Source organism: Taudactylus pleione, unplaced genomic scaffold (genome assembly GCF_031769625.1).
Source record: "Taudactylus pleione unplaced genomic scaffold, aTauple2 ptg000053l, whole genome shotgun sequence".
Classification (NCBI taxonomy): Eukaryota; Metazoa; Chordata; class Amphibia; order Anura; family Myobatrachidae; genus Taudactylus; species Taudactylus pleione.
In genome coordinates this window covers 37468791-37486948 of record NW_028284455.1, presented here as the reverse complement: position 1 = coordinate 37486948, position 18158 = coordinate 37468791, and the positions used below count along the sequence as shown (strand labels likewise).

General features: G+C 41.9%; 1 protein-coding gene across 1 annotated transcript in view; it reads right to left on the bottom strand.

Annotated features, from left to right (window-relative positions):
• NEK11 (NIMA related kinase 11) overlaps positions 1–18158 on the bottom strand; it is a 426840-nt gene that overhangs the window by 43871 nt on the left and 364811 nt on the right. Inside the window, exons 14-15 of the mRNA XM_088463785.1 lie at positions 15701–15761; positions 9449–9545 (exon numbers count right to left, since the gene is read on the bottom strand). Coding sequence (XP_088319911.1) covers positions 9449–9545; positions 15701–15761 — 158 coding nt within the window. The remainder of the gene's footprint in view (positions 1–9448; positions 9546–15700; positions 15762–18158) is intronic.

Sequence of the window (18158 nt, the reverse complement as noted above, 5' to 3'; positions counted from 1 at the left end):
CTATGGCTCTAGTGTACCCCCTCTTCCATACCTTACGGGCTAGTAGTTTTCACTGTCTGGTCAGGACTCCTGTAGACTGCAGTTGCTACTCCCCTTCCTTTCTACATGTTTCTCCTACCATGCACTTCTCCTCCTCTTCTATTCTCCTACTCCCACTCCCTTACGTCATGCTGCCCCCACCATGCAGGACTAGCATCGGGGCTCACCGGGGAATACTTTGGTGCCACAGCTGTCCAGTCTGACACTGACATTGTCTTAATCACACTGTGCTGCTATTGTATTTGAATTACTGCATAATTTTAGTACTGCATGTTTGTTGTATTACTCTACTATTGCATTGTGCACAATATTACCAATTGAGTCCAAGTATTACCTCATCTTATTTAATTGTACCTGTCTTTTTATATTGTATTTGTATTTATCCATCATGTACATTCTCACTAAAATGCAATAATTATCTGCACTATGGCAAGAGAAATATCATGTGTGCAGACTAAATTTAATAGAAAGATTTTTTTTCTTTCAGGAAAATACAAATAGCATTTTCAAATATATAATTGTTAGTAATTTGTAAGAAGCCATGTGAGATAACTGTCTCCCACACTTCCAGTTCAACAGACTAGTATGTCTAATCTAAAATGTAATTGATGAAGCAGAGCTGTTGGACTCAAATAAAAATGGACCATACTTGCAGACTTTTTGTCGAACCCCCCCTTCCCTCTAGGGGGATGATAGAGGAGGATGCCCAGGCTAGAGCTACAGGTGGTATGACACATGAATCAAGTCTACATGGCCCTCGTTTTGCTGTGCAATATAGCATTGAGCCACAGGGTCCAAGGCCACAATGATATGATTCACCATAATTACGGTCATTAAGTCCCCCCAATGCCCAGTTCTCTGGTGTCCGGGAGAGCTTCTTGAATTTCAGGATTCTCCCAGATATTCTGGAGAGAGTAGGAAGTATGCCATGGCCCCTGGGTGGTGTCCCACTTCATTAATTTGTTTGGTGCCTTATCACCCATTAAAACACTCATTGTATCCACAATGGACAAAGTCATTATTTAATTTTACATTAGAACATACATCAAGGCACTAGGCCATGAATTTCAAAATACACAGTAGACTACATTTTCAAAGTGTTTGCAATAAAAACAATCCCAAAAAAATATTCCCCTCACCCAGATAACCCTTATCTTTTGTCAAGGGCAAAATGGAGCAATGTGTGAATGAAAATGGTATGGTCCAAGTACAGACCTATGGCTCCAGTTACTGCTTCTAAACTATTGTTTATAATCAGGGCCGGCTCTAGGGGTGTTCGACCATTGCGGACTCACAGGGGCGCCACCCGTAGAGGGCGCACCCCTCCCCAGCATCCCAATTTCAGCAGGACAGTACTGTCCCGCTGTTCCACCCATGGGCCAAAGTGGCCCGCAGGTGGTCAAATCAGGAGGTTGGGGACCCCCACCGCCACAGCTGTGCAGCGGTGCCAGACCCCCGGAGAGTGAATGGATGATGCGCGAATGCGCGTGCATCCATTCACTGATGGGAGAGGGCTGGGGGAAGCCCATCCAGTGACGGAGGGCTGGGCTTTACCACAATACTGATGTTATGTGGAGGCGTACCATGCGGGCACGCCTCGAAATAACGTCATGTAGGGGGTGTGGCCTATGGTAATTAGGCCACACCCCAATTTCAATGTAAGGGCGCCTTGTTAAGGGCCGGCACTGGGTGCTCCGACCCCTGGAGCCGGCCCTGATTATAATCTGCCACTAAATGAACAAACAAAAGACATTTATCTGCACTCAGCTATGTAGTGTAAAAAACAAGACAGGTGTACCTGCGTCATTTATGTGGAATTGTGGCGGTATACATATAAATATGCTCATACTGCCTCAACTACTTCAGGATTAGAGCTTATTTTATGGTGCAGGGAACTGATTCATAACGAATCGCAACTGCAGCAGCTTATGCAAATCGTCCGATGGGGCGTACTGCGCATCCACCGCACTGCGCGTGCTTGAGTTAGCATTGCGATCATACTGCAATCACCTATGCAGATAGGAATCCATCGCAGAGTGAGTGTTTGGGGGCAGTGGTTGGAGAAACGCAGGCGTGTCTGTCCGTGACGGCATACACAGCTTGAGTACTCACTGCATGAAACGAGGTTAGCAATTTCTGAGTAAGGTCAGACCTGCTGTAATTCTGCGTGAGGGGCCGATGTTACTCGATGTTCCCGATGTATACGCAGGGCTGCAAGGTATTACGGATGTGAGATAGCAGTAGTGAGCGTCTCTATGCTGGCTGTGCGACGACATTTAATTGCCATATTTTTGCAGCGGGTCTGCGTGCGTAATCGCAGCTGTGATCGCAATAGCGATCCATAATGAATCAGGCCCAGGTGTAGTAGCATTTAGAGGCTGAAGAATACAAAGCCAGGAATAAAATACAGTATGTCTGTGGTATGTGCCTTGCAGTCAACATGGCTGTAGAAATATCAACACTCGTTTTATTAGTGTGTTTAGTATACAATCTAACATCCATTATACTCCACAAGTGTCAGATAATTATTGTGCTTTACTGTTATTGTTTTTCAGAACCAATCTACTAATTTGCATACTCTTTGCTGCATTTAGCTAACAAAATAACACTTCAGGGCAAAGTAATAAGAAGAATCCATTTCAATTTGAAATATGTGCTATTATTTAATTACATTACAGTTGTACATTGGAATATTGTTTCTACATCTCTGTGCTACAGATTGAATCCAGAAAATGCAATAATATGCTTGTTTAAGTCACAAGTCTGTTGAATTAATTATGACTCTGTCTTTGCCATGAAGGAAAGATCCTGCCGAAGGTCACTGTGCGAAAGGGAAAAGTCCATATCATTATAATAAAAGAAAATCAAATACAAGATGGGGGTCATTTGTAGAGTGGACACCAAATAGCACTTAATTTGTATACAAATGTATGTATTGCAGCTGGTAGTGTCAACTGAAAGCAGCTGCTGCAAATATCACAAAGTAATGGGAAAGATGAAGACGGCAGCAGCAGGAAATGTGGAAAATAGAAGTTTTCAATTTTGGAACAAATTTGCCATTGCAGAAAAATAGATCAGAAAACAATAAACTGATGTGTCATCAAATCAAGATAGATATTGGGCATTATGTGGACCTATCACTGGAGGGTATGTTGTAAAAACAAAAAATCAAAGGTAAACTAAAGTACATGGTGTACTACATTCACCTAGTACAGTCTACAATGCTTCAAGCGAAATATGCTATAGGGAATAAAACAGACAAATATCAAAGTCTAAAGTTTTTCTAAATGGTATTAAAGTGCCTAATGCAGTGGTTCCCAAACTATTTTGAATCATGACACCCTAGAGTATCAGCACTGTTATCACGGCACCCCTAAGTTTAAGTTGGTTATTGTGAAATTCAGAAAAAATTTAGTAAAATAGTAAAGTGTAGTAAATTGTGCTTACTGTACCTGTCATCCTTAGGGTCAGTTATGTGTTGGTGGACAGGTTTGCACTCTGTTTGTCCACATATTTACATTACATTGACTACAAATAATTTGATTTGGTGCTGGACCACCAACCTGAGGCACCCCTGCAAGTGTCCTGAGGCACCCCAGGGTGTCACGGCGCAGAGTTTGGGAACCACTGGCCTAATGGTTCAGTGAGATTAATTACTGCTCCCAGGGAGGAGTACTGGACCCTACAAATTATAGGCAAGACAAGACAATTATTGCCTCTGATGAAACCATCTGTATGAGGTAAAGAAACACATCAAGTTACATAATACAAATGCTGATTGGATTTCTATCCTTGTGATTCCACCAAGAGGCCTGATTCAGCAAGGATCGCAGTTGCTAAGATGCACGCAATCGGACGATTGTTGCGTACTGCGCATGCGTATGTATCGCAGCGCACGTACGCAAACCGGCCACTGCGGTTAGGACTGCGATTACAGCGGCTACGCAGACCCATCGCAGAGTGATTGACAGGAAGCACCGTTTGTGGGTGTTGACGGGGGGTGGTCAGGTGAAAGCAGGCATGCCAGTGCGTTTTCAACACCGTTCCATGGGCATCCATAAATTATTCACTGTGATACCATAAGCAGCCTGAGGCCTCATAGCATGCACTGAAGTTAGCAATTCCTCAGTGAGGTCTGACCTGCCTTAACTGTGCGTATGGGTCCCATGGTACTCGATTGTACCAATGTTTTTGCAGTCTTGCTAACCATTACAGATGTGCATGTAGGTGAAGTGAGCGTTCTTATGTAGTGCTGCGGCGGCAGTGCGATCAGGGGCATATCTATAATGGGTGCAGGGTGTGCGGGGAACACGGGCCCCTGGGTCCAGGGGGGCCCCGCACTGCACACCCTACACCAATAATAATACTTACCTCTCTGGATCCCCACGTCGGCGCGTGCATCCGGCGCTGTAAAATGACTGGAAAATGGCCGCAGCGGCCATTTTCCCATCGCATGCGCAGTACAGGGAAAATGGCCACGGCTATTTTCCCGGTTACCTGTGCATACACTATAGACTCTACGCACACTCTATTGCCCAGAGTCTATAACTCCGGCGCTAGCCACGCACAGCTCAGGGATCTGCCGGCCACCGGGCGGAGAGGAGGGGGCCTGTGTCGGAGACTGCACACGGGCCCCCTCCTCTCTAGAAATGCCCCTGAGTGCGATCGCTATGGATTAGCATAATATCGCAGTTGAACTGCGTGCATACGCTGTATTGCGATCCGTAATGAATCAGGCCCAAGGTTTGCAGTTTCACATTTAAGTTGAATCCGGGGGAACTTGTGTGAGAACTGGCCTATTGTCCCATGTACTGCAGGCTTACAGATTGAAAAATGGACATGGGAAACATGTATGCTGTATAATAAGAATCATTAAATGCAGCTATCGTAAGCTGCAAAATCAGAACTGTTAGTGGCTGTTAGATGCACTTTTCTATTCATATTTGCCATTATTGGCTAATCATTTAAGCCTGCTTGCAGCCATCTTAAAGAGGCATGATAGTGAATCCTCAACTAATACGTATTTATTAATGCAGCTAGATGGTTACTTAACTAATAACTACATACATAATCTACCTGGCTTTAAATAACTGAAATTATTTGGAAATTTGAGATACATTCTGTGGCCACAGTTCTCCATGACCACAGTTTTCTAATGCCTAGTAATACTCACCAAAGGTCTGGACAGTTTATTTGTGACGGTACATATGCTAGCTAATAGTGCTTTGTCCAGCTTAGTGCTTTTATTAATACAAATAAATATATCTTTTGATTGAATGACCTGACAGCCATTGTAATTTATATTATTTTGTATATTTTTTATAAATTGTGTTTGTACAGTTCACACATTCTGGGCCTCCCCCCTATACATACTTGCAGGTTTCAAGTACTGAAATCTTGCACATGCTTATTGTGGTGCTCAGGTACAGCTGGTTGTGTACCTCTGTGTTATGTATAAAATACATACCGCGGAGATTTGGTCAGTTATTGCACATACAACTCCTTATGCTTTGGCCTCTGGTGCTACAAAATATGTACTGATAATGATGATGACTCCCAGCTGCCTGTTATTGGCTGACTGCTTCTAGACCACTGTCAGTGAATATAAGTCATTAGTGTGGCTTCTATATCATTAGGTCTGGCCATCTATTTTTACTAATTAATTTATATTTTTATTCCTATTTGATTTTTAAAGAGGAAGCCAATTCGTGTATGTATATTATTTAATTCAATTGTATTTTTATTTAGCATTTGTGTTTGTATATCAAAGGGGCCTATTTATTTATCTATAAAGTCTGTCCTTTAAATATGCGGAAACTGTTTTTTCTGTATGTTTAAGGGCAGAATTAAGTATCCCTTAAAATTTACCAATTAGGAAAGCAACTCCTGCCTTCTTACTGCCAGCCAAAGGCAGCTACCGTCCCCATAGCTTACGATCACTTTACTTCTTCCTGATAGCCGGGACTGGCTCATATCGGAGCCTGTGACCTGCGATTTAAATTAGAGATGACCAGTACAGATTTTACTTGGTTCTTCCTGCCAACTTATCACAAATTCGGATCTAAAGCAGAAACGAAACAACATCTTTCATGAACGTTTTGGATCTCCCATGGTGGAAAGATGACGTTTTGCCTCGATTTCAGATCCAAACAAACCAAGTAAAACTTGAACTGCTCATCTGTAATTTAAATTGGTACACTTCAGGGAAAAATAATCCTAATTGCTGCAATATGTAGAGATAAGGATTCTTAATATTTGGAGGCTTAATAAATATGCCCATAAATGCAAAATTCTCACTTATTAATATCAACGTCTTGATATGTGTCCGCCCAGCATACATACAGTTTTGCAAATTTATTTAATGACTGCAATTTTCATTTAAAATGTGTCCAACTCTTTATGGGCCTTTGGGTTTGCAGGATTTATATTATTGAATACTACTGTATGACAGGGTAGACAGGGCCATCATGGAAATGAGCAGATCTCAGTCCATTTACATAACTTAAAAGACTCATGTTTCATTCTATATAAAGGAAGAGGCAAGTTTACTTGTAGAACGCTAAAGGGGCCTATCCATTTAACGACATGAAAGTCTGAACGTCCAGCGTTCAGACTTTCATGACGTTGAGGTGCGGGCACCACACTGAAAGACATTCACAGAACATCTTCAGTGCAGGAGCCCAACCTCCCTATCTTTTCACATGTGGAACCTGATGATCGTCATCAGGTAGACCAGCATGTTCAATAGATAGTCGGGGTCGGCAAAGACCCAGCATGCACGAGCATTGCTGGTCCTTGCCGGCTATCCACTTGCAGACCTTCTGCATGATCCGACCAAAACCTCCTGGTTTGGTCGCATCGTGCAGAAAGTCAGCAAATGGATAGCCTCCTTAATAGATACATTTAACTGTACTAAAAATTATCTATTTGTTATAGTATCTAATGTATGTGACAAAATTTTAATTGGGAGAACATCACATCCATTAAAAATCAGACTTTCAGAACATCTGAGGAACATTAAGTATATTATAAACATTCTATGTCTGAACTATTTTTTTTTTTAAAGTGCACAAATGTTGCCCCAAATTCCAGCTGCCAACTTTTAAAGATTTACCAGACTGAGTATATTACTGAATATATCCATGTGGATGGTTTTGTCATTGATTTAAGAAGACAACATTTGAACTATATGAGGTATATTTACTAAAGTGTGGGTTTTTAGAAGTGGAGATATTGCCTATAGTGTCAGATTTTACTTTACATTTATCTAGCTCTTTCTTGAAGGTAATAGCTAGAATTTGATTGGTTGATATGGGCAACATCTCCACTTTTAAAAAACTGCACTTTAGTAAATATACCCCTATGTATTTATTTTGTGGTTTTACTTTCTAAGCATTGCAGTTATTTGCACTCTATACACTTATTTGCTCATACATATATCTCATAGGGGAATATTACTGCTTTCAATATTTTAAGTTAAAAGGAGTATGTACTGTACTTATGCTATGCTTAGAGGCAAATCAGTGAAGATGCTGACGTTGCCTGAATATAGTAAGGACATGTTAATGCACATTAAGTAGTATTTAGAGGGGAAGCAGTTGCATATACACCTCTTAGTTACATAACAAATTATACATTTTCTTATTATCCTTGTTCTTCAATGCATTGCTCATCTAAGGTCTGGGGTCTGGAGGGGTCCCCTTTTGGTTAATGGACGCTGTATGTTAAAATAACAAACCACTGACAACAACTTAGTCATTTGCAGCAGGGCTCCATAATTAGAAAGTAGTGGCATGACAAATCTACAGTATTCTTACAGCAGTGGCATTACTAAGAGGGTGCCAGGACTGCGGGTCGCACCGGGTGACACTAGCAGAGCTGCTCTGTTATTTTGGTGTCACCCTGTCAGATGATGTCACCGAACAGGCAAACAGCGCTGCAGTCGGTTGATGGATGACGCGTGCATGCACGTGTAATCCACACTTAGCTGGTAGAGGCTGAGGGTTTCCTAGCAGCTCCCGGAGTGCTGGGCAAGCCTCCAGCATCCCGAGGATGACGAAAAGTCACTTATTAGGGGGCATGGCCTAGCAGGCATGAGATCCAACCCCCTTTTGCATGCATACGACTTCGGTACACGAGAGGGCTAGGTAAGTGCCACACTGGCTGTCACCACACCCAGTGATGCCTCTGTTATACAGTAAGGTTTTCTCACGGCCTCAGGTCAGTCCATGGGAATTCCCCACTGTAAAACACTGAAGTGATACATCGCTAGTATAAGGTAAGCCATTTGTGTAAATAATAAAGAATACACATTTTTCTTACGATACCTGTGGGTCTGCATATTAGGCATATTGCATATTTCTATGTATATATTTCTATGTATAACTCTACATGACCTCTATAATACACAAGTGATGCTAAGCAGTGAGTATTGATGTCATTACTTTAGTGTTTATTAGGAAACTGTAACTTAATACAAATATCAGCAGTCATATCAGAGATCTGTGACCTGTAACATTATGATTCATGCCTTTATATGACTAATGAATTCCTTACTGACTTCTTGGGGGAATTCAATTCTGCGAAATGAACGCGATTTGCTGTTCTAGAATGATAAATCGCATCCATTTACAGTACAGATATGTCCTTACGCATCTTTGCTGAAAATGGGTACATGCACTGCGTAGGATTGCTAGGTGCAAGTGCAGGATTGCTAGGTGCAAGTGCAGGATTGCTAGGTGCAAGTGCAGGATTGCTAGGTGCAAGTGCAGGATTGCTAGGTGCAAGTGCAGGATTGCTAGGTGCAAGTGCAGCATGCACCATGGCGTACCGTGGCACACGCGGCTGCGGCTAATCACATGGTGCGATGTGTGCACACGTTTGCAGCACGAGCGGCAAAGATGCAAGAGGACACATTTGTACATTGCAATTTTTGCCTTACAGTCCACAGAGGCGTGTAGGACAATTTGTGATGTATGGGCTGCTGTACCTGGCTGATATGTGCCCAGCCCATGATGCTTTATGTCATGAAGACTTTTTCACCAAGTCGTTTATATAACACAGAACTAAAGTATGTTGCTGTCAATAAGCTTTGTTACATTGTTAATATATTACCAGTCTTTTACTAGGTTCATTTCTGTCATTGTAAGTTTATTTCTAAACGTATCACGATTAAAATAGGCAAAATTATTTGCTTATAAAAATGCCTTTAATGGATAATGAATCATTTGAAAGCAAAGGCTACCCTTCACACCAAAGCAAGGCATGGCTTCAGTTGTCTGCTGTATTTTTTAGGGGTGGGGGGGAAGGGGGGCTGTGGCATTAATAAAAAAAAAAAAAAAAAGTGGAGTGAAATAGACTATAATAATCTGACCTGCACACAACAGAAAACAAGTTATATAGTACTCACTCTCTCATGCGCTTCAGTTTAGTTTGTGCCATAGTGTCGTTGATATTATTTGATGCCCCGGGAATTGATGGAGACACTTTGGTGGCAGTCTGAGTATCTACAAATCAATGTGCAGAGAGACAATGTAAATCAGTGTTCATCCTAATAGTATTATAGAACACCAGAAACCTAACAAAAACTATTATGAGATACTGTCTTGTTAGGAGCAAGTTATTTAAAAACAGATTAGTGAAAATGTATGAAGCAGTTTCAGGCAAAGATTTTAGGAACATCACCAGTTATCGAACAGTGCATAGTCGGTACAAGGAAATACTGTGCAGGACATGTAAAACAACAAGTAGTAAAAATAACTCATTTAAACAAATGGCGTATTTGAGTTCACACTCCTATTATACATTTAATTTTACACACTGTAAAAGTGTGTGAAACAGCAAATAACAAATAACAGGAAGCTTTAAGCTTATAACTAAACACAATTAATAGAGAATTATAAATATTGGGGATGATTGTGAGCTGGGACAAAAGCAAAAAAGCAGGTGACTTTGTATCTGGATCAAACTAGGCTGCAATGCAAGGGGTGGAAATACGGGCTGGGTACGGGATGCCGGTATCCGGGATCCCGGCGGTCAGAATCCCGACTACGGCATCCCAACAAGGTTGCCATCCGGATGGCTCGAGGTAAGTATACCTAACCTAATCCCTAACCCTACCCTTACCCTCCCTCCCTGATGCCTAAACCTAACCCTCCCTCCCAGATGCCTAAACCTAACCCTTCCCCCTTGGTGCCTAACCCTAACCCTCCCCCTAGTGCCTAAACATTAACCCCTAACCCTCCCCCCAACCAGCACTTACTTACCTTTGGGATTCCGGCGGTCGGGATGCTGAACGCCGGAATCCCTACTGTCGGGATATTGAACGTATCCCAGAAATACATGTATTATTTTTGCATGAGGGGTAAATACCAGCTGCTTTAACATGTAGCCCACAAATGCCCCTCCCAAATCTAAATCTCTCTGCACATTTTACATCTGCCCCACCTGCAGTGCAGCATGGTTTTACCAAGATGCAGTTACTTTCTAAAGGCCCCCACACAAGTTATTTGCACTTTGGGGCAGAATCAGCCTCATGGTGTTTATTGACAGATGCTTCATACAACATTCTTTTTTTTTCATTTTAAGGGCCATATCAAATTACCCCCGAGCACTGGGCCTGATTCAGAGCCGCTCGTAAGCGGCCGCTCGTTCGCTCCGAGCGATGTTCGCACATCTGCGCATGCGTATGGGTCATAATGCGCATGCGCCAAGCAGTCATTGCGGTCAGAAATCGAGCGCTCGCAAAATAACGAGTGCCTGCTAATTTGAGTGACAGGATGAGGCGTTTGTGGGTGGTAACAGGGGAAGGTGCTTGTAAACGGGAAGAGTGGTGATCCGAACGCAGGCGTGCCAAACGGTCAAAATGGGCATTTTAAGGGTGTGCATAATTAACAAAGCAGCGTCATCGACCACGTCACTTGGTTGTTTCTTAGCCTGAACTGTTCGTATGATTGCGGTAGGATAAACCTACCGCAGTTCAGATGCCTTTCAATGTACTCGATTAATCAAATAAATAGCGGAGATGACGTAGGATGCGAGCGGCCAGGGGGCGAGCGCATGTTTTGTTCGCTCGCTCAGACATAGAGGCGTCAACAGACCGCAAAGAGCGAGCGCTCAATTTAAATAGCCGGCCCCTTTTTCTGAACGAGCGAGCGCAAATAGCGTCCGGCTCTGAATCAGGCCCACTGTTCGGGCACTAATTTATCCCCGCGATCAGCGAAAAACTGATTTTTCGCCGATAATCCCCGAATTTCGCTGATATTTTTTTTCTCCCTATCCAATTAATTCGGGCGAATTAATAGGATAGTTCGCCCGTTAACACATAGGAGCAGTGATAAGCTCATGGCCCTATGTGTTCTCGCCTTATTTTCCCGCGAAAAAACGTCACTTATCGTGGATTATTTTTCGGGACACATCAGGTCCCGAAGAAAAAATCCCGATAAGTGCCATCGTCAAGGCTGACTACGAGGCTAATTGGATAGCCCCGAGCGAGCCCCGGGCGAGCAAATTAGCCGCGGTAATTTACCGCGGCCAATTGGATATGGCCCTAAGTGTGTGCGGAGGGAGACATTTTTCTATGGTCAACAGAGGCAAACTATCATGGATGGAGAAGTGCGGCTGTTTGATGTGTAATAACCCCCCTACACACACACTTTGACCTCAACTCCATATACAGTAGTTGACTTTACAAGCTCTTAGACCTGCTTCTAACATGCGCTTCATCTCCACTCTCCTAAACACCTACTGCACTGCTAACTCCATGGTATGCACTTGCCCAATCCCATCTCTTTATTAGAGCCTACCCCACACAACCACCTGACACTGTGTACGGCTTCACAACTCCACCTGTCTCAGTTGAGGTGGGGCTCTGTTCTGCCATCCTGCCCATATATCTCCCGTGGGCCTAATTCAGTAAAAAGATGACAAATTAATTATATATTTTTAAATACAGAAGGGATACAATTATTTGTTTTATATGTTATAGAATTTAAAGGGATGCGGTCATTATACACTACCGTTCAAAAGTTTGGGGTCACTTAGAAATGTCCTTATTTTTTAAAGAAAAGCACTGTTTTTTCAATGAAGATAACATTAAATTAATCAGAGATACTCTCTATACATTCTTAATGTGGTAAATGATTATACTAGCTGCAAACGTCTGGTTTTAAAGGAGTAGCTACATAGGTGTATAGAGGCCCATTTCCAGCAATCATCACTCCAGTGTTCTAATGGTACATTGTGTTTGCTAAGCGTGTTAGAAGACTAATGGATGATTTTAAAACCCTTGTGCAATTATGTTAGCACAGCTGAAAACTGGTTTGCTCGTTAGAGAAGTTATAAAACTGGCCTTCCTTTGAGCTAGTTGAGTATCTGGAGAACTTTCATGTGAAACTCGCCAGTCTATTCTTGTTCTTAGAAATGAAGGCTATTCCATGCAAAAAATTGCCAAGAAACTGAACATTTCCTACAACGATGTGTACTACTCCCTTCAGAGAACAGCACAAACAGGCTCTAACCAGAGTAGAAAGAGAAGTGGGAGGCCCCGATGCACAACTGTGCAAGAAGACAAGTACATTAGAGTCTCTAGTTTGAGAAATAGACGCCTCACAAGTCCTCAACTGGCAGCTTCATTAAATGGAACTCGCAAAATGCCGACGTCTACAGTGAAGAGGCGACTCCGGGATGCTGGCCTTCTAGGCAGAGTGGCTACGAAAAAGCCATAACTGAAACTGGCCAATAAAAGGAAAAGATTAATATGGGCAAAATAATACAGACATTGGACAGAGGAAGACTGGAAAAAAGTGTTATGAACAGACAAATCGAAGTTTGAGGTGTTTGGATCACACAGAAGAACATTTGTGAGAAGCAGAGCAAGTGAAAAGATGCTGGAAAAGTGCCTGATGCCATCTGTCAAGCATGGTGGAGGTAATGTGATGATCTGGGGCTGCTTTAGTGCTGGTAAAGTGGGAGATTTGTACAAGGTAAAAGGGATTTTGAATAAGGAAGGCTATCACTCCATTTTGCAACGCCATAACGTGTGGACAGCGCTTGATTGGAGCCAATTTCCTCCTCCAATAGGACAATGACCCAAAGCACACCTCCAAATTATGCAAGAACTATTTAGGGAAGAAGCAGCCAGCTGGTATTCTGTCTGTAATGGATTGGCCAGCGCAGTCACCAGATCTCAACCCCATTGAGCTGTTGTGGGATCAGCTTGACCGTATGGTACACAAGAAGTGCCCATCAAGCCAATCCAACTTGTGGGAGATACTTCAAGAAGCGTGGGGTGAAATTTCTTCAGATTACCTCAACAAATTAACAGCTAGAATGCCAAAGGTCTGCAATGCTGTAATTGCTGCAAAAAGAGCATTCTTTGACGAAAGCAAAGTTTGAAGGACAAAATTATTATTTCTAATAAAAATCATTATTTCTAACCTTGCCAATGTCTTGATTATATGTTCTATTCAATTTGCAACTCATTTGATAAATAAAAGTCAGTTTTCATAGTGTACATATATGCGTATATATATATATATATATATATATATATTACATACAGCAGGGGGCAAAATCTTTAAAAATATAATACATAAGAAAGAACAATACTAATTCTATCTATCTCCCAGCTACCCACCAGCCAAGCACCTTATTTTACGTAGAAGATTGCATTTCTAGCAATGTGAAAAATATTCAAATGTACAATTGGAAGAAATAAAATACAAGTTACAATTAAAATGCTATGTTCCTCCTTCTCATGACTTACTTAAGGAATCAGTGAAGGTTAACTGAGCAGTAGTTTAGGAGAACACATACAACTTTAAAAATTAGGAAGGAGGTGGCCTAAATTGGCAGTATTCAGGCTATTAAATTACATTATTATTATTTTTTTGCTGCATGCGCATCTTCAGCTGTATACAAAATTATGCAAAATCTCGCAAAGGGTTACTCTAAACCTTTTTCTTACTGTTGCTATTCCAATAAAACAGAATGCAGAAAGGTGAATTGAAGGAAGGAAACTAAATATTTTTTCAGAGAAGTTCTTCTCCATTACTGTATGTGTGTGCTAAAAACTACCACCCACTCCCACTGCCTACACTTCTCTTATCAAACATAGGGCCTTATTCAGAGATGTACACAACCCGATGGTCGGCGTACGTCTGATGGTTGGAGGACTGCGCATGCGCAGGATGTGTACTGAGCACAGACAGGCCTCCATCTATGAGTTAACTCACAGTGTCTCCAAGCTGCAGCCTGACTGACAGGCTGCGGCTGTTTGGGGGTGGGGAGGGGGTAGCATCCGCCTGTGTTTCCAGAAAAGGGGCATGTTGTCCCCATTTATTGGGATTGCCGAGGCCAGGGTCTGCATTGGAAGAAGCATATTTCCTGGCCTCGGGTACGCAGGTAAGACGGCCATTCTAAGTAGCCTTTGTCTTTTTCAGATGGCCAATGCTGCAACCATTGTGACCAATGGTCACCATGGTGATCCAATGCTGCATCTTCAGGCACAGCACTTGGATCTGTGATGCTGTCTGGGGCCAACTTTTCCCCTCAGATGCTTCCTGCTGCATTAGCATACTTTCATCCAAAGACTCAGCAGCGATGTGAACTGCCTCCACCTCCGAATCAGGGCCATAGGTAAAAGTACTTCATTTTCTTAGCAGACATTTGTTAACAGGGGAGTATAAACAAACTTTTCACGCAAGTCAGGCTAAAATCGGATATTTACCCATATGCCAAGTAGTATGCATCTACGCGACCACACTGCCGCTATCCATATGCTTGGTTAAATAGCCATCATCATTACCATGCACACTTGCACCCGTGGCTGTATAACCTGAAAACAGACAGATGTCTCTCTAATGTTTCTAAAGTGATAGGCCACCAAATTCAGGATTGTCTCACCTAAAATTGGGAGCTATGAATATAGTTTTGTTCTACGCATCCTCTACTAAATCTCAGTCTAAGAATAATAAAAATTTAAAGTGAACATATTGATATATCTCACATTGACCAAATGTTTTTTGGAATGGGTGAATAAATAATTGCAAAACACTCAAAATTGTATACACGCAATATATTTTCAAACACAAAAGTAGGACAAATAGAAATAAAAAAAATATGCTCAATCTTTAATAAAAGAATCAAAATGTAATTTATTTTGTTTTATAAAAGATACATAAATTGGTTCCAGCTATGTAAAGATCATTTAGTGAAAATAGTATATATGTGTTAAGTGTAATTGCCTCTGAGCACAAATGCATTAGGACCTTAAAGGACTATTACAAAATGTCTCTCCTAAAAGTTCGATTTAGTCAGTTTCCATTATTAGATTATACATATTTCATTATAGATTACTTCTCAATTTTCCATTTATGCCACCAGCACTTACCTTGGTATCTTTCTAATCATTCCTGGCGTTACTAACTGGATTTACTTTTCATTGAATCAGCAAATCATATGTACAGCATAATAAATGAGGAGGGCTGCAGTAAGGAAAATGGTCTGAAATACTGTATGTCACATCTACAGTATCTATTGTCATTCTGAATGTTAATTTAATGAATATGTAATGACATCTTGATTCCTGTACTTACTGTCAGAGCAATGACACATCAGGTATTTACCATATTCACATTGAAATAGAAAAAAAAATTCTCACCTAAATAGGTAGAAGCCAGGACATTTTCCAAATGCAGCATCATAGCCTTTATGTCAGTGTCCTGAGCAATGCAAGGAAACACAAGAAAAAAGAAAAGTCAGTTCTGGTTATAATTATGGTTCCCATTTGTCCTATCCATTTCATATTTATCATAGATATCTATCAATCTCATATCCAATAATTATGTATTTATTTATTTGTCTATCTAGATAGATATTTAAACTACATTTTTAGCAATCTTATATCTACAGTATCTATTTGTCTATCCAGGCTTTACGTTCTGGTCTGTTAGTCAAACCTGCTGCATGCCTCAGTATGTAACACCTGATGCTGGCCTTTTTAAAGTCTATCGTCCTCTACAATCATGGCCAGATCACTATTGAGCCTAAATTGTCACACAGCTGTAATTCCTGTGATTCGGTCCCAATCTTGATCTTAAGTTCCTTGCCCTGCTGTCCTGATATCCTGCTATCCTGTTTCTGTAACCTTGAGTCCCGGTTCTGCTGTCCTGAGTTCCTTGCATATGGTAACCAGTATGAAATCCAGAGTTTAAAACATTGCTACCATGTGCAATTTTAAGTTCCTGGCACTCTGCTATTCATGTGCAATCATGTGTTCCTGATGATGTGAGTACCTGGTATTTATCTAATTGATCCTCACACTGTGATATCTGTGTGCTGACATTCTGCTATCCAAGTACAATTCTGAGTTTGTGGCACCTTGCTACATGTGTGTAATACTGAGCTCCTGGCACTCTACTGCCCATGTGCAATCCTGAGTTGTCCTTATTCTGCTACCCATGTGCAATCTGCAATACATGATAATCAGCTGCATGTGTGCTATCCTGAGTTCCAGACATCTCCTACCCATGGGCTAACCTGAGTTTCTGACATTCTGATACCCTTGTGCTATGCTGACTTCTGGAACTCTGCTGTCCTATGCTTTCCAAAGTTCTTGGCACTCTTCTACCTATGCAATATCCCAAGTGCCTGACACTCTGCTACAGTACCTATGGACAATTCTAATCTAACTTTGAGTCCAATCTACCTTGGATTTTTTCCCTTGTCAACATGTTGAAACTTTTTAGAATCCAAAGCACCACACTATGGACCTAGGGCCTGATTCAGAGCCGGACGCTATTTGCACTCGCTCGTCCAGATAAAGGGGCTGGCTATTTAAATTGACCATTCGCTCTTTGCGGTCTGTTGACGCCTCTATGTCTGAACGAGCGAACAAAACATGCGGACGTTTTTTGTAAAAAACACCCCCTGGCCGATCGCATCCTACGTCATCTCCGCTATTTATTTGATTAATCGAGTACATCGAAAGGCGTATGAACTGCTCACAGTGCTTGTGGTTGGATTTTCCTACCGCAATCATGCAAACAGTTCAGGCTAAGAAACAACCAAGTGACGTGGTCGATGACGCTGCTTTGTTAATTATGCACACCCTTAAAACGCAAATTTTTACCTTTTGGCACGCCTGCGTTCAGATCACCACTCCCCGTTTTCAAGCACCTTCCCCTGTTACCACCCACAAATGCCTCATTCTGTCACTCAAATTAGCAGGCATTCGCTATTTTGCGAGCACATGAATTTTGACCGCACTGACTGGTTTGCGCATGCGTATTACGAGCCGTATGCATGCGCAGATGTGCAAACATCGCTCGGAGCGAACTAGCGGCCGCTTACGAGCGGCTCTGAATCAGGCCCCTAATTCATTACAGATCGCAACTGCAATTACGCACGCAGACCCACTACAAAAATATGCTAATCGCAATGTCATTGCAGCCTAACATAAGGATGCCCACTTCCCCTTACTCACATACGTAATACACAGCAAAACCTCCGGTAACATCTAGTACCAACGTAGCCTCACCCACAATAGCAGAAGGTCAGACCTTACTCATAAATTGCTAACCTCGTCGCATGCAGTGGGAGCTCAAGTGGCATATACCATCACGGTGGCTAATTTATGCATGCCCCTTAGCAGTGTTCAAACGCACTGACATGCCTGCATTTCACTGACCGCACCCCCGTCACCATCCCAAATAGTCACTTCCTAGGTCTGTGTAATGTCTACGATTGCAGTGAGACCTTTGCGCACATACACTGCAATGCATACACATTTGCAGAATGCCCCAATCGACCATCTGCATGCATAATCACAGTTGCCTTCTGTAATGAATCAGGCCCTATATTAGCACCCAAGTGTTTTGCAGGGAGGAAAATGAAGAATTTTCTAACTCAATGTGTACATTATATTCATGCAAATCTGCTATATTACCCTATGGTATTAACCCAGCTAAAGGGTAACGATCTAGAATGGGCCCCTAGGCTGATAAATTAAGACATTTCAGTATTTGAAAAATTAAAGGTGCCTTTATGCAACCATTAATTCAGAAATATGGACCATCTGTTCTTAGCCATTATAAAGAAGCCTCTAGTCTAGGGGTGGA